Source organism: Lemur catta, chromosome 9 (assembly GCF_020740605.2).
Source record: "Lemur catta isolate mLemCat1 chromosome 9, mLemCat1.pri, whole genome shotgun sequence".
Classification (NCBI taxonomy): Eukaryota; Metazoa; Chordata; class Mammalia; order Primates; family Lemuridae; genus Lemur; species Lemur catta.
The window spans coordinates 14,505,356-14,529,723 of record NC_059136.1 but is presented as its reverse complement, the minus strand read 5'-3'; the positions used below and the strand labels follow the sequence as shown (position 1 = coordinate 14,529,723).

Below are 24,368 nucleotides of genomic sequence, written 5' to 3'. Positions count from 1 at the left end.
GAGGGCTCACATGTCATGTCCTTGGGGTTGGGAATGTCATCTGTTTTTTCTGGTGCCTCCTGCTGTGCTTTTTTTCCTTTTCATTTTTTGGAAACAGGTAAACATAATTTATAGAGCAAGGGTTCAGTTTGTTTTTGATTTTTTTTAATTTTCAAGAAATAAATGACTTTCCTTTAATGAAAGAGTAAAACTAATGTCATTTCTTGCCTTCCCCCTCTCCCAGGCATTTACCCAGTGGATATTTTGGAAGATGACCCCGAGAGGCATCAGGAAGCAGCTCTGGCTTACTACGCCTCACTCAGGGAAGGAGCTCGGACCTCATCAGAGATTTTCTCTCTTCCCACTGGGGAGCAGGTATGCACCATCTTTCTTAGTGGAGAGCTCTGCAAAATCTAATTTAGAGAGTAGAATGCTGTTGAAAGAGTTTTATAGATTTTTACAAAACAATTTCTGGACTGAATACTAGAATAAGCCCATCTGGAGAAGCTGAAGGAATCCTGGATTGGGATTCTGAAGTTCTGAATGCGAGTCCAGTTCTGCCAGGCGGTGAGCAAGACAGGCAGTGAGCGAGAGGCTGTGTGAATCCCACGTCTAGCACTTACTAGCAGTGTGACCTTGGACTGGTGTCTTAACCCTTTTGGTCTTGGTATTCTCACCTTTAAAACTGAGACAATAACAACATCCACCTTGTAGTGTCATTGTGAGGATTAAATGAGATACTGTGTGTAATGCCTGGCTGGGACTCAGTTTCCCCATTTGGAAGGGTTGGTCTTTGGTCTCTAGGTTTGATTCAATTCTACAATTTTGTGATTTGTGATGGAGTTATATTGATGTTAATTTTTGGCCTGATAAGATTCTATTCATTGTGAATAAGGATGGGAAAGGAACAGAGAGAAGTGAAAATTATTTATTTGTTAGCACAGTGGGATTGTGGGTGAAATTTTAAAGCTGTGTCACTTTTAAGACCTTTTTCCCCTCCCTCAGTAAGTAAAAAGAACATGTGAATCTTGGGAAGTACCTACATCAGTCACCTTTCTTTCACATTGGAGGCTGATCTGTTCAAAGTGACAAACTTTTCTTGTTTCATATGTATAAGATTTTACTCATACCAGAAATCGTTGCTATCTGGCGTGCACAGTTGGTTGAGGAAGACAGGGTTTTTTTCCCTGTACTGAAGTTGTTCCAGAGTTAATGAAAACAATGGCTTGTACAGTTTATAGTGTGGCTTCCTTGAGATTTGGAGATGCTAGTTTGCAATCGCTCCTGGAAGAATCCAGTTCCCACGAGTGACATCCACGCTGTTCATCTGCAGAGGGAGGTCGCAGTCTGCACACGCTTCCGGCGCCCCCTAGTGGCTGTTAAAGCAGAAGAGAAAGCAAGCCCTGTTGAGGCTTGGTCTTAGGGAGCCCAGAGGGGGTGGAGGGCCAGGATTGGGTGGAGTGTGGGGGTGCCAGGGCATCTGAGAAGGGGCAAAATGCAAGAGTTAGCGCTAAAGTACTTCACGTGCAGTTTCAGCCGCCTGCTTTTATTTCACACATATTTATGGATTACACTACTTTCAACCTTCCCCTCAATATGTGGTATGCTCAGTCAGTGAATAATTTTAGTCTTATTAGCAAAAGCATAATAAAATAAGACAGATACTAAAATTAAGTTGTTTTAATGTGATAGAAATGCCGAAATGACTTTACACCTGTTCGCCTCTTCCCTTTCTAAAAAAAAGAAAGTTTCATGAAAGCAATTGTTTGGTTTCTTACCATGCTAGCAGTTAATTAAGAAATGGGAGCAGTGTCCTACCATGAGGATACTGAAATCGTCTAATTTGGAATGATATTTGGACCTCCTCATTGCTTTTAGCAGGTTTAACTTTTCTTTTTGACTCCAGAGAAGTTTTTCAAAACAAAAAGAAAGATAAGGAAGCAGTTTGAGGATATGTCATGTCATATCACTCTGGTCCTCCGAAAAGTCTTTTCTTTTCATAATTAACTCTTTTTCCAGTCTTGAAATTGTCCTGTCACATTTAAAATACAAAAATGCTTATTGATTTTTCTGGTTACAAAACAGTACATGCTTATTGCATAATATTTGAACTATAACCAAGGATAGAGAAAATAGCATCATCCACCATTAACCACCAGAAACATTTTTTGCATACTTTTTAAACATAGGTGAGATCGCTCTCTGAGTACAATGTTGTCTACAATAAGCATCTTTCCATGTCAATACAATGCTTTGTTAATATTGGGTTTAATGGCCTTGTAACAGCCAGCTCCTGGGTGGACCGTGCCTCACGTAACCTCTTTGGCAGGGCCAGCTCGGGGCCCCTTCATTACAGTGACGCAGAAGACTGGTGGCACCAGGACCTTCACAGGTCTCATGATTTGTTACAAAATAGTTCTCCAAAAAGGTGGAGGACTGCTGTAAACTTTTATAAGCAACCTGCCTGCCTAATGCAGTCCACACATTCTTTTCTAATTTTCTTATACCCTCCTTGGTTTTCAAAACAGACTTTGCACTGGAACATGTTGAACTTTTGCTTTGGCATCTGGGATCGGTGGGTTTGATGGGCCACCGAGAGGGCTTTGGATGTGGATGCTTGAGAGAAGGCTCTGGGACAATCCTAGCGTTAGAGACCCTGGTTCCTCTCTCATATAACAAACGGGCACCTAGAGTTGAGCTTCTCTGCCCCAGGGCTGACAGGAACTGGGGCTGGGCCCACAGGGCCCAGAGAAGATGTGCGTTTCTTGAGACTGCTTGCGGGGACAAGCCAGGGCAGCAGGCAGGCTGAGTGGCATCTCTGGTGGAGGCACGCACGTCCTGGGCTGCGTCCACAGAGTGGCCACCAGGACCCTGGGAGGACAAATGAGGTCAATTTGGCAGGCATGGGCTTGAGGTGGGTATGTGGCCCTTTGCTTTTGTATGATTAGGATGGAGAAGGCTGCTGCAGTAGCGAGTGTAAGGAAGGGAGATCCGAAGGGCATTGGGTTGGCAGAGTAGGTGTCAGAATGGGTAAGGTTTCCATCTTTGTGTTGCCTGTGTCCTGTCACATGAATGTCTGTGCAGCAGTGTTCTTTTAATTCGTACTGTGCTAATTGGTGCTAAATCGTTAAGTGATTTCCTGTGCCCTTACTATCATGGAAGAACAAAATGGTTTTTTTAAATTATTTTTTCAGGTTAAACTTGAAGCTTCATCTGTTTGCTTTTGCACCGTGTACCGCGATGAACCTCAGCATAAGATACTGGTTTTGGTTAACCCCCAGGACACGAAGACAGGTTGGTAGTTACCAATGGATTTTAAAAACAGGGGTCTTGATTTCATCATATGCAACAGATGGAATCAAATACCTAGGAAATGACGGTTGTGCCTGTAGCCTGAGCTTAGAAGAACATCAAGGCAGAACTGGTTTATTTTCAGCTTTTAGGGATCCAGTAGTGCATTAGTATTTCTTTTTATTGACACAGATATCGATTTCTGTATTAAAGACACTCTTGCCCACAATGGCAGTACTCAGAGCTGCTTTTGAGGGTAGCACTTGCCGTTCTTATTAACAGCAGTGCCCAGAGGTGCGTGCACTGGGTGGGGTCCTATTGTTGGAGCCCCACTGCAGCCCTGTGAAGCCAAGGGACCGTTCTCATCCCTCGCATACAGATGAGGACATGAGGTCTCTGAGTGGTCAAGTTACTTGCCTAAGGTCACACCGCTGGGGCATGGTAGAGGATTTTTTGCAGGGTGACAGTTGGGTGGGGTTTTTCTTTCTGGTGATGAAGTATGTGTAAACTGTAACTCACTTATCTTCCTCTGCACTGTGAAGAGACCATTTGTGACAGGCCTTCAGCTCCTCGAGTGAGTCCTCAGGAGAAGAGGCATGGCCATGTCAGTTGCATCTGGGGCAGGGGTCTGCGGGCCTTGGCAGTGGGCAGTGCGATGTCGGGAGGAGAGAAGGGTTGCAGCCTGCCAGTCCCCCCTGAGCCAAGGACATCAGTGATTGGGGTGAAGAAACTCGTTTCTGACCTGTTGGGGCTCTCAATTTCAGTTTAAACTTACTTAGAATTTTTTTCCTTTATTAGACTGTGTTTTACAGATTTCTTTCAATGACTATAATAAGAAATAATAATAGGCTGGGTGCAGTGGTGGCTCATGCCTAAAATCCCAGCACTTTGGGAGGCTGAGGTGGGAGGATTGCTTGGAGACCAGCCTGGGCAAGATAGTGAGACCTCATTTCTTAAAAAAAAAGAAAATTAGCGGGGCATCTGTGGTCCCAGCTACTCAGGAGGCTGAGGTGGGAGAATTGCTTGAGCCCAGGAATTCGAGGTTACAGTGAGGGTTGATCATGCCATTGCACTCTAGCCTGAGTGACAGAGTGGGACCCTGTCTCTAAACAAAGAAAAAAATAAATATTTCCTAATAGTAAATAATAAATAATAATAGTAAACCTTAAATGATGTGGCATGGAGTTATGAGCCTTTAACTACATTTGCAAAGGGGTGCCTCCTACAGCTCTCCCCCTGCCTTAGAGACAGACTTTTGCCTGTCACTTGCTTGTCTGTCTTGGGCTTGTACTCAAAGGATGCCCTGCTCAATTGGTATCTCAAAGCCCAAGGAGACATCTCTGGGGCAAGGTATTCAGCATGTCCGTAATGCCTCTCTTTTTGCTGCATGTGAAACACAGGTGTGCCTAGTCAATTGTCGGAGAGTTTTTGGCATGTTGGCAAAGCCTCCTCATTGCTTCAGGGCTGGAGGTGGCTGAGATTTGTGTGAAAACTTTCCGGTCAAGGTTCAGGGTGTGTCATCTCTCCATCCGGCAGAACCCTGACTGCCATGAACAAAGACGCTGTGATAACCTCAGGCCTTTGATATTGTCTTGAGTTTGTGACTCCACTATCAGGTTAGTGAAAGTAACAAGATGTGCCCACAGGAACCCCTTGGTGCACAGATTGTCAAAAACTCTAAAAATATTGTTTGCTCATTTTAAGAAAATGTCCAAATATCAGCCACTCCTCTACCCCCTTTTAGGCATTTAACAGTATTCTGGTTATAGGTCTCTAACTACAATTTGCATAATGTAAACATATGACTGACTCTTATAAATCTGTTCCCCATTTATACTGGACTTAATTTTTTTGTTGTTTTCAAGAATGTACTATAATAAATATTCATAAGCTCTCAGAACTCTTACTACAGACCCTTCCTTATATATAATAGCACCTTAAATAAAATTTCCAAATGTTTCCCACTGCCGTGGGCTCTATTGTGTGGGCTGCGATTCTGCACGATTTCAAAAAAGCGCTCAGGTGTGCCGGAACTTCATGATCTTTAATCCGATATTTGGACACAGATAGGAGTTCTTTCCCAAACACATCGCATACTTCCAAAGCATGTCTTGTGGCTCGAAACATGTGGACTCTGTAGCAGCGATGGTATCAAGGACCCTCTTCACAGCTTTGACAAACGTGTCACCTCACCTCCATGCTTAGCTGTGACCGTGGAGAATGCTATCGCTACTTGCTTTGTCATTTTCTGGGAGAAGTTCCGTTGTGAAGGCCACGTGTGTTTGTGGGTATGTGCGTTTACACAGAAGCTAAAGGGCTTAGAAGCTGTTTGATAAGCTCCGTGTATGAGTTAATTATTGATAAGCTGGTTGAGTCCATCACAGTAACTTCCGATAACCCTGTGAGCAAATGAAAAACATCCTGAAACGGTGAATTCCCCGGTGGCAAGCGGTTATCGCGCCTGGCAGTCTGTTGTAGGATGTGAGAAATGAAGCTCTCCACCTTTCCCCTTTGAGGAACTGTGAAGGCACCTTCCATAAAGCTGGTTTGAGAAGCAGGTGTCCTTGTCCCCGTTGCTTCTTGTGGGCTCGTTCTGGACTTCTCTGGACAGAGGCTGTTTACGTCCCTTGAGGGGACATGGCTGAAGCTGCCAGGAAGCTGCTTTCTAGATTGCATCTGTACTTCCCAAGGGCCTTACCTGTCATTTATTCCTCCTTATTTGTTATCTCATGTATTTCCCCTTGTTTTGTTATTCTTATTTGTTAATTGTTAATTGAGCTCAAGATTACAAAATAACTTCTCTCATGAAAAAAATTGTGTCTTTTTTCTGATCTTCTGTATTAAATCAAAACCACTTATCCCAGCCTTCAAGACTGCCATCAACTGGTGGCCTTTTGCTTTTCTCAATTCTTCCTGTGGCCTGGGCAGCGTAATAGAATGCACCTGGACTTCGGCGTCAGCTAGGACTGACTTGGAATCCCGGCTCTGCTGACTGACTGGGTGACCCAGATAAGTTCTTTAACCTCTCTGAGCATCATTTTTATCCTTTGCAAACTGGGGACATCTTACCTACTTCACAGGGCAGAGCCTTCACAGGGCACATGAAATGTGCAGGACTCAGTGCTCTTCCATGGTGGCACACCCTGGCTTGTTCTCTCCTGTCTCCACATGTTGTGCTAGAGAAACACAGATTTCGGGGTGGGGGTGGGGCTGCTTGGTAGCTTCTGGTGGAACTTTGGCGGTTGGAATCACCTCCCTGATAGATTCTGCTTGGGACTTCCTGGGCAGGAAGGCAATGTCACACAAGGCCATCCTAATCTGGTTTTGAACTACTATTTTTGAATTCTTACTAATTGTGGGAAAGTTGTTTCTTCCACTGATCCAAAACTGCCTCATTGGGTAGATGTCATACAGTCGATCCCAAAGCACCAACGGATCAGGGAAGGGCAGGCACGGCGACCACCCACGAAGGAGGGGCTGCAGGAGAGTGGACGTGGTGGGGAGTGTGTCGGTGGGAGCATAACATTCCAGCTCAGTTATGGCTCAGTTCTCTTGGTGCTGCTCAAACCAGGACTGAAGCAAACTGGTGCTGATCCATGGCGAGTCCTGGCGTTGAAGGCTGAGAGGGCTTGGAACCTTCTGAGCAATGCTTGAGGGAACCGGGGCCACTTAGCTTCAGAGAAGGGACACAGGCATGCAGAAGCTCACCGTTGGAAGGGCACTGAGATCATTAGGTCTAGAGTTTTCCAAGATGATTTTAGGTGGTGCAGCTGAATTTCAGAAGGAGAAAAAGGAAGATTTTTCGAATTTTACTTCAGCTCTAAACATATTGAGGAAAATGTTTTTTTTTTTTTTCCTGCTAATATGCCTTTAATGCTTGACTAACACTTGCTAATCTCTTTTTTTTTGAAAAAAGAGAGTAGGCCTCCTAGCTGAGCACCCTTTGCTGGAATGTAATGTTTTGTCTTTTTAAGATTTATTTTTATAACCATAGCAAATGATGCCTCGCTTCTGGTAGGGCTACTGAGACGACAGGTGTTGTACAGATGTGTCAAATCATGAAGGTGGTTTCTGGGGAGCACTGGCCTCTGGTCTGGGGCCTCCACAACCTGGGGCTGCCTCTGCTATGCTGGGACAGCTCTGACTCTTAGAACATCCTGCATGAGGAGCTCAAACTGAGAAGCCCATGTGTCTCCCCACTGGCCTTGTGCCCCCCACTGGGGCCATCCAGGTAGGTGGGCACGGCTCCTCCATGCAGGTGTGAGCCAGCTGCCCTCTCTCCAAACTCTTTTTTTTTTTTTCTTGGTAGATCACACATCTTCATTTTCCAATTGCTTTTCCTGGGATGTGGGCTGCAGAGCTGATGAGACCCAGGCTTCTCTTAGAGCATGGCATCAGAATCCATGTCATGGGTGCTGTCGTGGATAGGATGTGGGTTTTGGAGTCATTTACATGTGGGTTCAAACCCTGGCTTTGCCTCTTAGGAGTGGGTGCCTTAGGTGAAGTTATGTAGTGTGTTTTGAGCTTCACTTTCTTGCCTTACTACTCGATAGTCAGGCAGGTGGCCCATGCCCAGCAGCAAGGCATTGCCGGGGAGCTTGCTAGAAATGCAGGACCTCGGGCCCCAGAGCTGCTCGGTCAGAATCGGTACTCTAACAAGATCCCAGGTGATTTGCCAGCACTTTGCAGTCTGCAGAATGCTTGCCTAAGGAACTGCGCGACTAGACTGGTGGATGGTGAGAGTGCTCGTGTTCTTGGCCTGGACACTCTGCTTCTACAAAGTTGGCCTCAGTTCACTCTGGCATTCCAGCCAAGCTCGCCTCAATTCCACCTGACACCCAGCCCACCACCTGCACGCCTGGCCCCAGGCTGTTCACACAAACTGAGTATTAAGACATGACTCTGTCTTTCAGAATTTGTGTAGTTGTTTCAAACCTAAAGGAAGGACATTTCATTTATTCCCATTATATATAAATAAACAGCTCTTCTGAGACATAATTCACATGCCATATAATTCATCTATTTAAAATGTCTAATTCAGTGGTTGTTAATCCATTCGCTGAGTTGTGCATTTATCACCACAATCAGCTTTAGAACATTTCCGTTATCCTCAGAAGAAACCTCACTCCCCTCATGCATCACCTCCTTCTACTCTCTACCCTCCAGCCCTAGGCAGCCACTAATCTACTTTCTGTCTCTATGGATTTGCCTATTCTGGACATTTCTTATGAATGGAATCATACGATATTTGGCCTTTTGTGTATGATTTTTTCTTTCACTTAGCATAGTGTTTTCAAGGCTCAGCCAGGTTCTAGCATGTTTCAGTACTTCAATTCATTTTTTATGGTTGAATATTCCATTTTATGGATATACCGCATTTTGTTTATCCATCAGTCGATGGACATTTGAGTTGTTTCTACTTTTTTTTTTGAGATAGGGTCATCCTCTATTGCCCGGGCTAGAGTGCAGTGGTGTCAGCCTAGCTCACAGCAACCTCAAACTCCTGGGCTCAAGCAATCCTCCTGCCTCAGCCTCCCGAGTAGCTAGGACTACAAGTGCATGCCACCATGCCCAGCTAATTTTTCTATGTTTTGTAGAGACAGAGTCTTGCTCTTGCTCAGATGATCTCAAATTCCTGACCTCAAGCGATCCTCCCACCTCGGCCTCCCAGAGTGCTAGGATTACAGGTGTAAGCCACCAAGCCCAGCCAGTGTGCAAGTTTTTGTGTGGGCATATATTCTCATTTTTCTTGGGAACTCAGGAGTGGAATTGCTGGATCATATGGTAACTATGTTTAACCTTTTAAGAAACTGCCAGACTGTTTTCCAAAGCATCTGCACCATTTTATATTCCCTCCAACAATGTATGAAGGTTCCAATTTCTTTGCATTCTTGTCAACACTTGTTATTGGCTGTCTTTTTGATTATAGCCATTCTAGTAGGCGTGAAGTGGTGTCTTTGGGTGTGGTTTGATTTGCATTTCCCTGATGACTAATGATATTGAACATCTTTGCACATGTTTATTGGCCATTTGTCCTCTTTGGGGAACTGTATATTCAGATCCTTTGTCCATTTTTAAATTGGGCTGTCTTTTTGTTATTGAGTTGTAAGAGTTCTTTATATATTCTGAATACAAGTCCCTTATCATATTATGATTTGTAAAAATTTTCTCCCATTTTGTGGGTTGTCTTTTCACTTTCTTGATGGTATCCTTTGAAGCACAAATATTTTTTAATTTTTGTGATGCCCACTTTAGTTTTTCTTTTGTTGCTTGTGCTTTTGATGATGTCATGTCTAAGAGACCATTACTTAATCCAAGGTCATGAAGATTTATGCCTATGTTTTCCCATCATATTTTACTTGGGTCTAGTATTTCATCTTGTTTAAAGAGTAGGTCCTTGCATCCAGTTATATTAACTCTTCCTTCTGACCGCATAGTTTGAGTCATTTGAAGGTGCGCATTCTTTGTCATCCAAATAACTAAAAAAAAAATGCTGATTTTTATTCATGCAAGCATTGCACCTTTAAAAACACACCCAATCCATTATTTAGCACACATTTCTGATTCATCCACAAAGATATTTCAAGAGACTTTATGAAATGCACACTTGAAATTAAGAATGGAATTTAAGCTGCTGAAATTGAGACGACTTGTGTTTAATTGTTCTCCTAATGCTAGCCTGGGAACACTCTCAGAAAAAGAAGTGGAGCCAGTTTTGTATTATCTGGTCTTGGTGAATTCATGCTGATTTTAAATTCAGTCTTCCTTTTTTGGGTTATTGCAAACCATTTTTTCATAATTCACTCTAGGCTGTTAGGTGAACCAGGCATTAGTTTTAAGACCAACATTTCCCCCTTTCGTACTGGGGCAGCACCAGTTTGGGTTTGGTCTTTTTGTCCTGTTCCTGGTATTGTATGCTCCCAGAGATTACAGGTTTCAACGTCAGGATCGTGTTCACCTAGAACACGATCACAATTCACCTAGAAGGCTCTAGAGACTGGAGCTTTTCTAAAAGTAGCTAATGCACCCCTGTTGTCTTTCCACTATTTCCAGCTATCCACTCTGCTTCTAATTTGGAGACCACTAGCCTTTCCAGTGACACTGGTCCTCTGTGACCATTAGAGCCTCTGGCCAGTGTGTGTTTCCTCCTGCAGGTTCTCCCTTCCTAGTCTAGCCAGCCCACCCAGGCAGCTCAGCCTGTTTCCCAGAGCGGTTTTCTAGCCTGCCTGAGCTGACCAGTGCTCCAGCCTTCCCCACCTTGTTCTTACAGCATCATGTCAGGCCTGGGGATCTGTCCTTGGTTTGGGGGCACCTTCGTCCATCCATGGCACTGTAACATCTTTGTAACATCTGATGCTTTCTGATGGAAGCCCTCTCTGCAAGCTCCTGGGCCACACCCTTAGTTTTCTAGACCGTCCTTCCTGTTATCCTTGTCAGGAAACTTGCTGATTGTCTTGCCAGATTTTCTCCTTTCAGCTCTCTTTCTGACAATATCTGTTCGATATCTGTTTTTCCTATAAAGCGCAGTGGTCAGATGATCGGAGGAAAGAGCAAAGAATGTCCTGGAGGCTGATTAAAGATGGCAACTTGTAATTGAGAAGTTTATGTCTGGAATAAGGAAACTCTTGGATATTGCTGGAAGTAGGGGGTGCCATCCCTGGTTCTTGGCTGGAAAGTGGCAGTCTGGCCGACACAGGGGTTGTGAGGCCTGATATGTTGTCCACCACCCACTTATTCGGGACCTCTGGCTCCCAGGTGGTGCCTGCATCTGGCTCTCACAGAAGTGGCTCCTCTGCCCTGTGGGTTGGGGGCTCTGCACCTGCAGCAGCAGCCCCTCCCTGCCTCCCAAGCCACTCTACCTTGTGGAGTCTGTCCATGAGTCACATCAGTCCCTTCTTTGAACTTTTTGAATTTCCTTTCCCAAAATCTTCCCACTGTGCTCTCGGCCCTTGCTGCGTGGGAGGCCACGCTGAAGGGGAATTAGGAGGACGGGGCTGGGGCTGGGGCTGGAGACAGGGACGCTGGCTGGAGCTTCAGCCCTTAGCAGAATGCCCTACCTGGGATTGGGAAGAAGGATGGATGGAAGGAGGGACGAGCCATGGAATCTGGAGGCAGCTAGCAAACAAAGGAGAGGTGCTTTGGGCTGGTCTGGCAGGGAGGACAGAGGTTGGAGAAACATGGGGTGATTGAAAGTGAGGATGAGGAAGGTTTCAGTGTGGCTTGGTGTTGGTGCTAACCGTGCTGGGTAATTTAGGAGAAAAAGCCTAGGGTGAGTTCAGCCTGAGGTCCTGTCTGATGGGCCTGTGGGACAGCAATGGCAGGGAAGTGACACTGGGCCCCTGGAGGAGGGGTCTGGACCCGGATCTTCCGTCTTGCGGGGGATGTGGACTATGGGCACCTTCATCACGGGCACATCACTTTGCAGTTGTTCCCTGGTCACTGTTCCTCGCCCTGGTCATTTCCTGTGGTGGATCTTCTTGGGTAGATTATAAGCTGTCTGACGGGAGGGGTCCTGCCTCTTAGCTCTTCTGGGCTCTGCTGGGTGGCCGGCACCCCCGGTGGGCGGTAGGGAAATATTTGTTAGCTCTCCACAGGGGAAACATGGGATGGGGAGGCAGCGGGCCTGAGAAACAGGCAGCAGGGCGCTGAGGGAGAAGACTGAAGTAATAGTGTTTGCAGTTGTTGACATCCCTGATTAGTACATCTATCCCTCCAGCTGGCTCCCAGGACGTTTTGTGACCAAGCAGAACGCTCACCCTTCAAATTGCTGCTAATTTATTTACAGTTTTTGGTGATTGCACATCATGTGCACCCTGAGAAAAACAAGCAGGGGATCAAAAAATGATGATTTTTTCCTGGAAAAGCATGCCCGTTATAGCCTGCAGTGACAGCGAGGGCCAAGGCAAACATTCGGATGAAACCGGAGCTGTGGTGTAGCCTCTCCTTCTGAGTGGCTGTGCTGGGCCTGGTGGGATTGCGACACGGTGGGCCCATGGCCAGACCCTCTCTGGACTGTGTTTGGGGCAGGTGGTGGGTCGGGAGGGGGAAAGGGAGCTGTGCCCCCAACGTGCCTCAGAACCTCCTCGGAACCAAGAGGCCCTTCCTGGGGTGCTCCTCACCCCTGCGCAGGCTGCCCCGATTTGGGGGATGGGTCAGGGATGGAAGGCCAGAAGCAGGTGGGGGTTGTGAGTTTCCGACTCCCAGAAAGGGACCCAGCTAGAGCAGCTCCTGTGCCTGCTTGTGGGCCTAGGATGGAGATGCTGGGCCCTCCGGTGGGTTGGAAGGGGTTCGACCCAGCTCTGTCTTGCAGGATGGGCCTATCGCCTTAACGAAATGGGCAGTATCTAGTGAGAAACAAGCTAGGGTGGTGGAAGTGGAGAGGCTTGCCGACCTAGTAAAGCCTGAGCAGTGATTGCAATTTTCCTGGCTTTGAAGTGTGATGTCCCTGCAGACTCATGAACACAAAGGGTGCAGAGTGGGGTTCCCCTGAGCCCACTGCAGGGACCAGCTGGGTAGCAGGCACCCATTTGCATGTAAACATGCCTCTTGTGATCCCATGTACCCAGGATCTATCTCTGTTTCAGCCCGTGCTTTCTTTCTGGGTAATGCAAAGCGAAACATTGGCCTGAAGTTGATAAGATCATCCCACTGTCGACACTGGTGGAGCCCCCCTGAAGCAGGTTTGACAGTTTGGGGGAAAAGAGCTCTGGCCAGAAGCTCAGCCTCCATTTAAACATCTGTTTCTCTGGGCAGCTGAGTGACCCAAGCCACTTCTCACGCAACCTGGAGGAGCTCCATGCTAGACATGGAGAGTTTTGTTTTTCTCGGGCCATAAAAGGTACAGACTGAAGGGCTAGTCGCGGTGACAGCAGTGTGTTTTGGGAACACACGTCGGCCATGGTTTGGGATTTCCTTCTTCATTGCCTGTTAACTTTTGGCACTTACTGTGAGTTAGATTTAAACCTAGGGGAAAACAGCATCCCATAAACAAAGACTTGTCATTCTTACCAAGGGACTAACGGTATTTGGAAACAGGGAAGCTCCAAGGAAAATACTCCAAGTGTCAAGGGTGGAGGCTCTGTCTTGGGGGCTGGGGTGGTAGTGGGGTGGGTTGCTTGCATGAGGCATACTGAAGGTTTTACCACCACGCCCCGGGGGGCTGTTTATGTCTCTTTGTGCTTTCCCCAACCCTGAGAAACCTGCTGAGCTTCCTTGCTCCGCCTGGCGACTTTGGGATTCCTTTCCTAGGCGGACTAGCTTTGGTGTGGGTTAGCCCCCAACACCTTGCAGTTTGGCTGTTCCTCAGGATCCAGGCACCCCACCTCGCTCCATCTTCCTTCAATTAAAATCCAGACTCATGAAAACAAAGTTGCTTAAGGCAAGAAAGGCCTGAGAAACACAGAGAGGCTGATGCAAATCTACTGCAAACCAGATGTCTCCTTCTCCATGGCAAAGAGGCGCCCAAGTTCACGGGGCATCTGGGGAAGTGTTTGTCTTTAAGGAAGACATCTGTATGGAAATGGTAGCCCGAGTAATGCGATGTGACAGTTGCTATGTCAACTCACAGATTTTCCCCTCCCCTTAAATTATTGACCAGCTCAGTCAATGTTGCATAAAAGTCATGCAATGCCTTGGAATGTGTTTATGTGCCGGCCTCTGCCAGAACTTTTCAGCATTTTTTTCCTACGTGTATTTTGCTTTTGGGAAGATGGCCTGTCACTTTGGTTTAACTGTGTGCTTTTTTTTTTGTTGTTGTTGTGGAACTACATATTTCTTAGATTTGTAACGGGACAGTGGCGACTTAGACTCCAGGGGAGCGATAGAGTAGGTGGGGGGGCAGCCAGGGCACTTGAAGCCCTTCAGCTATGGTGAAGAGCTGCAGACCAGGGGGCAGGTGTGGGCAATTTGCAGGTAGTTTGAGGAGATAAGACATGTGTGAGTGACAGTCCCTCCTTGGTTCCCGCAGTGGCATGGGGCATGGCCTCCTCTGTCCTCAGCTCCGGGCCACTGTCACTCTGCTGTTTCTAAGAGGCGTTTGGAAACTGAAACATGCACTCTTCTCCCTCCTGCCTCCTCCCTCCTCCTTCTCCTCCTCGATTCCTCCTGGGCGAGGCACCTGCATCCTGCCACTGAAGCTTGAGGGTCGGCTGCCCTCTCTACCCCCCTCTCCCTCCTGCCGGGGACCCCAGCTGGTCCCCCAACCCCCGAGTTTCTCCGTCTGCACCAGCAGGGTTGCTGCGGCCCCTCCCTCCTCACTTCCAGGCTGCATCCCCGCAGCACTGATCCGTTCTCCTCCCTCAGACAGTGTGGTCCTTCTCTTTTTTTTTTTCTTTCAAGACTTTATCTCTTTAGAGCAGTTTTAGGGTCACAGTTTTAGATTTCACATTTTCAAGCTCAGGAACATACAGAGATTTCCTGTGTTCCCCTCCCTGCCCCGCCCCGGCACAGCCTCCCCAGTGATCAGCATCCTACACCGGGGTGGGACTTTGTTGCAGTTGATAACCCTCATTGACACATCGTTGTCAGTCACCCAGAACCCATTGTTCACATCCGGGTTCACTGGTGGTGTTGTACATTCTGTGGATTTGGACAAATGTATATAATGACGTGTATCTACCATATAGTATCACACAGAATATGGTCCTTCTTTTCTAATAATTCTTTAATTTCAAAAGAGCTAATTCCTCCCACCTGGACATAACAAAGTTTTCTCTTTCTAAAACACCATTCTGATCATGCCTCTTACTTGTTTGGACTCTTGTAGTGCCTTGTTATGACTCCTGCTGCCTTGGCCTGGGCTCTGGAGCCTCCATTGCCACAGTCCGGTCCCTGGCTGGCCACCGTCTTTCTGTCTCAGGCCTGGTCTTGGAACTCTGCCCTCAGTCCTCCCAAACAGCCCCTGAGTGGGTTCCTGATTGCTGATTACACCTTAGAGCACTTGTCATGGTGTGTGGTCATAGCCAGGTGGCCTGTCGCTGCCCCTGGTGGACTGTGTGTTCCGTCCTGGGTCCCTTGTGCCAAGCACGGTGCCTGGCACTTAGTGTTTGCTGAATAAACGGCAGGCCTGTTCCCCGTCCCACAGTGTGAAACAGGATATGGAGGCAGGATCTCTGTTAAGGACTTCCCTTGCTGGCCTCTGCTTTCTCAGCACAGTGCCTTGGTGTGTCCCTTCCTTGTCTCTCCCGTTCCTCTTTCTTTTTGCCGGCCTCCTGCCTGGGCCTGGCCCCGGCTCTGCCCTCTTGTCTCCCTGTCCACTCTTCACCTGGGCATAGTGCTTAGATCAGGGGCTTTGGAGCCAGTGAGACCCACTCGGGTTCACATCCAATTCCAATCCTGCTATTTACAGGCACATGACCTTGAGCAAGTTTCTAAACCCCTCTGAGCCTCACTGGACAAAGGAATTACTGTGGTAACCATTATATCAGATGCTGGAGTACTTGGAGTGACATCGGCAAGATGGCCAACTAGAAGCCCCCAGCTCCTGTCCCCCTCACGGAAGACAGCCAGAGCAATGATTAAACAACTCCATCTTAATGAAAATCACTGAAGGAGAGTGCTGCAGCGCATCAGAGCAGTGACAGAACCCCAGTGAGCACAGAGACTCAGATGGGCATGCAGAGAATGCAAGGAAACACTAGGCCTCCACCACCCCATCCCCCACCGGGATCAGCCGGGAGTCAGGAGGATCTTCTCCTTGCGACAAGGAGAGCAAGAGGAGCCCAGCAACCCATGTCCCCACCTGGGACATGTACAGACCTCACTGCAATCCTCATAGGACTAAGTCTAGTTGAGGGAGCTGCCTGGAGTCCACATAGTTGTGCTTCCCCCAGAGAAGGCTGTGACACTGTGCCTCATCTGCTGGGGCCTGCATGGCTACTGCACTGTGCTATCTTGGAATTGGGACTAAGGCTGGAGTGTGTCTTGCTCTAGGGGTAAGTGGCCATGACTCCCCTATGTCCCTGAGGCTGTGCTACCATGGAACCACCTCAGCTGCTGAGCCTTGACGTCCCCATGCAGAGCTGCCAGTAGCTGTTATGCCCATGCCTGTGGGGCCAAGTGGAGGTGGAGCTGCTCCCCCTACCCCTCCCCGGTCCCCTCCAGTACCTGAGCTGAGGTGGCAGCCTGCATCTCAGGAAAATAGTGTCTGGGATGCCCAGAATAGTCACATCGCCAAGGCCTGAGCTAAAGTGACACATAGGCCCCTGGGGAATTTGTGCCCTGGCTAAGATGAGCAGCAACTCATCCCAGGGCTGAGCTGACATAGTATCCTGCATTGCAGGGAAACAGAGTAGTGGCTGAGCTGAGACATTCTACCCTGCTGGCCAAACAACTTTAGTACCCTCTTTCCCTAGAGTTAGATTAGCCCCCTAGAGTCTGAGCTACTGAGACACCCCTCTCCCTGGGGAGTAAAGTCATTACTATGCTGTTCCCTGCACCCCCAGGGCCCAAACAATAGCTGTGCTCCACCAGTCTGGGGTATTTGTTGCCACTGCATCTGGCCTCACAGAGTTTGGAATATTGCAAAGCCTCACCATCCTAGTGTTTGGCGTCACTACCACCTGGTACCTTGTGACCTGGGACCTGAGTTGCCACTGAACCCTATTGGTTCAGGTTCCTGAATTGCAGCTGTACCCTGAGCCCTAAGCCCAAAGCTTAGAATATCTCTTCTTCCCCAGAGTTGAGCCAGTGCTGAGCCCTGCCCTCTAGAGGTGGACTCACAGCTTCGACTTGGCCCCCTGGGCCTGAGCTGCTAGGGTTTGCCTCAGAGTCACAGATCCTGGCTCTGTCAGCAAACTACATTCAACTCTACCACAGAGGACACACTTGCACCTCAAGATCCAGGTGATCTTAAGGAAACTCAATAAGATATGAGAAAACAGATAGACAATTCAACAAAATCAGGAAAACAACTCAATATGAATGAGAAATTCAACAAACAGATAGAAATCATAAATAAAGAACCAAACAGAAATCATGCAGCAGAGGAGTTCAAGAATGAAATGAAAAATACAGCAGAGAGCTTCAGCAGCAGCAGATCAAACAGAAGAAAGAATCTCTGAACTTGCAGATAAGTTGTTTGAAATTACCTAATCAGAGAAAAAAAGGAAATAAGAATGAAAAAGAGTGAAGAAAGCCTACAAGACTTATAGGACATCCTTAAGTGAATAGATATTTGTATTGTGGGAGTTCCAGAAGGAGAAGAGAAGGGAAAAGGCATAGAAAATATATTTAATTAAATAATAGCTAAAAAAATTCCCAAGTCTTGGGAGAGATATGGGCATTCAGATTCAGAAAGCTCAAAGGTCCCCGAAGAGAGTCAACCGCAAAAGGCTCTCCATTAGCCACATTATAGTCAAATTGTCAAAAGTCAAAGAAAGAATTCTAAAAACATCAAGAGAAAAGCCTCAAGTCACATATGAGGGAATCCTCATTAGATTAGCAGATTTCTCCACAGAAATCTGACAGACCAGGAGAGAATAGGATGGTATATCCAAAGTACCAAAAGAAAAAAATTTAAAGTGAGAATACTATACTCAGCAAAGCTGTTCAGAAATGAGGGAGAAATAGTCTTTCCCAGACAAGCAAAAACTGAGGAGACTTATCACTACTAGACTGGCATTATATTAATAAAATGCTCAAAGGAGTCCTACATCTGGATGCAAGAAGATGATAATCACTATCATAAAACAGGCAAAAGTATAAAACTTACTGGGAGAGCAGATCCATGAAGGAGAAAAAGAATCAAGCCTTATCACCACAGAAAACCACAAAACTGCAATGATAAACAGTGAGAGAGAAAGAAAAAAACAAAGGATATACAAAATGACCAGATAACAATGAACAAAATGACAAGAATAAGTCTTCATCTATCAATAATAACTTTGAATGTAAATGGATTAAAATTCCCACTTAAAAGATATAGACTGGCTGAATGGATTAAAAAACATGGCCCAACTATATGCTGTCTACAAGAAAGTCACTTTATCTGTAAAGACACATATAGACTCAAAGTGAAAGGATGAAAAAAGATACTCCACAAAAATGGAATCCAACGGCAAGCAGGAATAGGTATACTTACATCAAACAGCCTTTAAATTAGAAATGGTAATCAGAGATGAAGACAGTAATTATCTAATGATAAAGAAAGCAATTTGGCAAAATAATATAGCAATTATAAATATATATACACCCAACACCAAAGCACCCAGATATATAAAGCAAATATTATTGGATCTAAGGGGAGACTCCAATACAATAATAGGTAGGGTCTTTAACATCACACTGTCAGCATTGGACAGATTGTCTAGACAGAAAATCAACAAAGAAACATTAGATTTAAATTGTGCTTTAGAGCAAATGGACCTAACAGATATTCATAGAACATTTCATCCAATGGCTGCAGAATACACATTCTTTTCATCAGCACATGGAATATTTTCCAGGATAGACCACATGTTAGGCCACAAAAAAGCGTGAACAAATTTAAAAGAATTGAAATCATATCAAGTATCTTTTCTGACCACAATGGAATAAAACTAGAAATAAATAAGAAGAACATCAAAATAGTGCAACATGGAAATTAAGCAACATGCTCCTGAATGACCAGTGAGTCAATGAAGAAAATAAGAAGGACATTAAAAAATTTCTTGATACAAATGAAAATAGAAACACAACACACTAAAACCTATGGGATATAGCAAAAGCACTTCTAAGAGGGAAGTTTACAGCAATAAACACAGACATCAAAAAATAAATAAATAAAAAGATTTCAAATAAACAAACTAACACTCTCAAGGAACTAGAAAAGCAAGAACAAACCAAACCCATAATTAGTAGAATAAAAGAAATAATAAAGATCAGAGCAGAAGTAAACTGAACTGAGATTAAAAAAATACAAAAGAGCAACAAGTGAAAGTTGGGTTTTTGAAAAGATAAACAAAATTGGCAAACCATTAGGTAGATTAACCAAGAACAAAAGAGAAAAGACTCAAATAAATGAGATATGAAAAAGAAGACATTATAATTGATACCAGAGCACTACAAAGGATCATTAGAAACTATTATGAACAACTATACGCCAACAAATTAGAAAATCTCACAGAAGTAGATAAATTTCTGGACACATACAGCCTACTAAGACTGAACTAAGAAGAAAAAGGAAACTTGAACAGATTAATTACAAGTAATGAGACTAAATCAGTAATAAAAAGTCTCCAGTCAAAGAGCCCAGGACCTAATGGCTTCACTGCTGAATTCTTCCAAACATTTAAAGAACTAACACCAATTATTCTCAAACTCTTTCAGAAATTAGGGAGGAGGGAATTCTTTCAAACACATTCTATGAAGCCAGCAGTACCCTAATACCAAAACCATTCAAGGACACAACAAAAAAATGAAATTATAGACCAATATCACTGGTGAACTTAGATGCAGAAATCCTCAACAAAGTACTAGAAAATTGAATTCAACAACACTTAAAAAAGATTATTCACCATGATCAAGTGGATTCATCCCCAGGATGTAAGGATGGTTCAACATGCACAAATCAATAAATGTGACACACTGCATCAAAAGAATCAAAGACAAAAATGATATTATTATCTCAAAAGATGCAGAAAAAACATTCAATAAAATTTAACATCTCTTCATGATAAAAACTCACAAAAAACTAGGAATAGACAGAACAGACCTCAAAATAATAAAGGCTGTATATGACAAACCCATAGCTAACATCATATTGAATGGGGAAAAGTTGAATGCTTGACCTCTAAGATCTGAAATAAGACAAGGATGCCCACTTTCACCACTTTTATTCAGCACAGTACTGGAAGTCCTAGCCAGAGCAACTAGGCAGGAGAAAGAAATAAAGGGCATCTAAATTGGAAAAGAGGGGATCAAATTGTCCCAGTTTACAGATGATATGATCTTATATAATATATAGAAAATCCTAAAAGCTCCACTCAAAAAGACTCATAGAACTGATAAATAAATTCAGTAATGTTGTAGGATACAGAATCAGTACACAAAATATCAGTAGTATTTCTATACCACAACAATGAATTAGAGGAAAAAGAAAGCAATAAAGCAAATCCATTTGCAGTAGCTACAAAAAACCAGAAATACCTAAGAATAAATTTAACCAAGGAAGTGAAAGGTCTCTACAAGGAAAACTATAAAACACTGCTGAAAGACATTGAGGAGGACACACACAAAAAAAGGAAAGACATCCTATGTGCATTTATTAGAAGAGTTAATACTATGAAAATGACCATACTACCAAAAGTGGTCTATAGATTCAATGCATTCTCTATCAAAATACCAATGACATTCTTCATAGAAATAGAAAAAGCAATCCTAAAATTCACATGGAACCACTAATGACCTCAAATAGCCAAAGCAATCCTGAGCAAAAAGAACAAAGCTCGAGGCATCAAACTACCAGACTTCAAAATATAATACAAATGTATAGTAACCAAAATAACATGGTACTGGCATAAAAACAGACACATAGGCCAATGGAAAAAAACAGAGTAGAAAACACAGAAATAAGTCCCTGTATTTATAGCCAACTGATTTTCGACAAGAACATTCACTGGGGAAAGGACAGTCTCTTCAGTAAATGGTACCAGGACAACTGGGTATCTGTATGTAGAAGAAAGACACTAGACCCCTATCTCTCACAATATACAACAGTCATCTCAAAATTAATTAAAGACTTACAAGTAAGACCTGAAACTATGAAACTGCTAGAAGAAAACATAGGGGAAATGCTTTAGGACTGCAGTCCCCAGTCCCTGGGCTGTGGACAGGTATTGGTTCATGGCCTGTAGGGAACCCTAGCCACACAGCAGGAGGTGAGCGCCGGGCAAGCCAATGAAGCTTTGTCTGTATTTACAGCCACTCCCCATCCCTTGCATCATGGCATAAGCTCTGTTTCCTGTCATATCAGCTGTGGCATTAAATTCTCATAGGAATTCGAACCCTACTGTAAACTGTGCATGTGAGGGATCTAGGTTGCTGCTCCTTCTGAGAATCTAATGCCTGATGATCTTAGGTGTAGCTGAGGTGGTGATGCTAGTGCTGGGGAGTGGCTGCAAATACAGGTTATCATTAGCAGAGAGGTTTGACTGCACAATAAATGTAATGCACCTGAATCATCTGGAAACCATCCCCCCAACCCCTGCCCTGGTCCATGGAAAAATTGTCTTCCATGAAACCAGTCCCTGGTGCCAAAAAGGTTGGGGACCGCTGCTTGAGGATATTGATCTGGGCAGAGATTTTATAAAGGAGATCTCAGAAGCAAAAGCACAGGCAACAAAAGCAAAATAGGCTAGGCATAGTGGCTCGCACCTGTAATCGTAGCACTCTGGGAGACCGAGGCAGGAGGATCACTTGAGGTCAGGAGTTTGAGACCAGCCTGAGCAAGAGAGAGAGACCCTTGTCTCTACTAAAAATAGGAAAAATTACCCAGGCATGGTGGTGTGAGCCTGTAGTCCCAGCTACTCAGGAGGAGAGGCAGGACAATCGCTTGAGCCCAGGAATTTGAGATTGCTATGAGCTCTGTCTCAAAAAACAAAACAAAACAAAACAAAACAAAATAAACAGAGGACAAAACAAAAGCAAAATAGACAAATGAGATTTTATCAAACTAAAAAGCTGCACAGAAAAGGATGCAATCAACAAAGTGAAGAGACAGCTTGTAGAATGGGAGAAAATATTTGCAAACTATTCATCCAGCAAGGGATTAACATCCAGAACATACAAAGAATTCAAATAACTCAACAGCAGAAAACCCAAATAATCTGATTAAAGAATGGGCAAATGAGCTGAATAGACATGTCTCAAAAGACGACATATAGATGGCTAATAGGCATATGACAAAATGTTCAACATTACTAATTATCAGGGAAATGCAAGTCAAAAGCACGATGAAATATCACCTCACCCTAGTTAGAATGGCTGTTATGAAAAAGACAAAAAGTAACAAATGCTGGTGAGGATGTGGAGAAAGGGGAATGTTGGTACACTATCGGTGGGAATGTCAAGTAGTACAGCCATTGTGGGAAACAGTATGGATGTTCCTTAAAAAACTAAAAATAGTGTTGGTGGGACTGCAAACTAGTACAACCTCTATGAAAAGTAGTATGGGGATAACTCAAAGAACTAAAAGTAGACCTACCATTCGATCCAGCAATCCCACTGCTAGGTATTTACCCAAGGGAAAAAAAGACATTTTATAAAAAAAGACAGCTGCACTCCAGTGCTTATAGCAGCACAATTCACAATTGCAAAGATGTGGAAACAACCCAAGTGCCCACCAATACATGAGTGGATTAATAAAATGTGGTATATGTGTACCATGGAGTTCTACTCAGCTATAAAAAAATGGTGATCTAGTACAGCCTGGATTGAACTGGAGACCATTCTTCTAAGTGAAGTATCACAAAAATGGATAAACAAACACCACATGCCCTGAATACTAAATTGGAACTAATTGATCAAAACTAATTGTGCACATATGGAAGTAAAACTCAACAGAAATCAAGCAGGTGGGAGGGGGAGGAGGGAATGGGAAAATTCACACTAATGGGTACAATGCACACTATCTGGGTGAAGGACACACTTATGATTTCAGTTCAAACTGTACAGAAGCAAATTATGTAACCAAAATGTGTGTACCCCTGTAATACTCTGAAATTAAAAACAAGGTTCATTGTGTTGTACCATTAAAAAAAAAAAGAAAACTAAAAATAGAGCTACCATGTGATCCATCAATTCCATTTCTGGGTATATGTCAAACGGAAGTGAAACCAGTATGTGGAAGAGATCTCTGCACTCCCACATTAATTGCAGCACTATTCACAATAGCCAAGATACTGAACCAACTTAACTGTCCTTCAACAGGTGAATGGATAAAGAAAGTGTGGTATATACACAGTGCTCTTTAGCCATGAAAGAGAATGAATTTCTGTCATTTGCTGCAACATGGACGAGCTTGGGAAACATTATGTTAAGTGAAATAAACAAGGCTCAGAAAAATAAATACCAATGCTCTCACTCATATGTAGATGCTGAGAAAGTTGAGCTTGTAGAAGTAAAGAGTAGAATAGTGTTTTCTAGAGGCAGGGCAGGGTAGGGAGGAGGGAGGCAGAGGGAGAGATTGGTTGCCTTCTTCCCTTACTGTGGCCTGACTCAGTCTTCCCGCCTGCTCAGAGCAGATGCCATTGAAGACTCTCCCGGTCCCTCAGTCCAAATGACCTTCTACCCCCTCCCTTCCCTCCCAAGCACACAGCCTGGTCTATTCTGCTTCATGTCCTGGTCATTAGCTTTTCTTCTACGTTGTGAGTTTCTTAAGCCAGGGTCTAATGTAATTCCTTGAGTGGATGTAGTATGTGCTTTGCATGTAGTAGCTGATCTACCTGTGCGTTGAATAAGCGGCATGTGCTACAGAATTGTGACCTCTGGAGGGTCTGCATGCCACTCTGGTGCCTCTTGCTGTTCTCTGTGTGAGGCAGGTGGAGACGGTGGCAAGCACAGCCCCACGTGCACTGTCACCTGCTGGGCCTTGCTACTTCGTCACAACACTCCTCCTTGCTCAGTTCTGCTGTGGCCTCAAAATCCTTCTCAGGGCAGCACTCCTGGCTGTCACAGCCCATCCATCCAAGGTGACAGGTGACAACCAGGTCTCTCTGACCTGTACTATGGAAAAATCATGCTAAGTTTTTCTAATTATTATTTTGTTTATTTGTTGGTTTAAAAATCAGATAAAAACGGATTTAGCTTGTTTAAGAAATCTGCACGATAAAAGGGTTAGAAATCTTGCTGGGAGATCCCGTACATCTTATGCGGATGCACTGCGTTGGGAGGGGAGAGTGAGGAACCCCGTGGCTGGCTTACCTAAGTCTCTGGTAGTAAACGGAATGGTCTTGAGGAAGTGGGCGTGAGAAGCGTATACCCACCCACCAGCGGGAACAGACAGGATGGCAGATCTCAAGCTGGGCAAACCAGAGCAGAAAGACGCTTGGAGAAGGGTCTCCCAGGGAGAGAGGGAGTGTTACAGAACACTTCCCACTGTCTCACTGACGATGGGAATAACA

At 44.8% G+C, this 24,368-nt stretch overlaps 1 protein-coding gene across 2 annotated transcripts in view; it reads left to right on the top strand.

The window, feature by feature from the left end:
- LOC123644507 (protein FAM169B-like) overlaps positions 1–24,368 on the top strand; it is a 74,221-nt gene that overhangs the window by 17,364 nt on the left and 32,489 nt on the right. For both annotated transcript variants that reach the window (XM_045560636.1, XM_045560634.1), the window contains exons 2-3: positions 224–354; positions 3,174–3,273. In XM_045560636.1, coding sequence (XP_045416592.1) covers positions 224–354; positions 3,174–3,273 — 231 coding nt within the window. The remainder of the gene's footprint in view (positions 1–223; positions 355–3,173; positions 3,274–24,368) is intronic.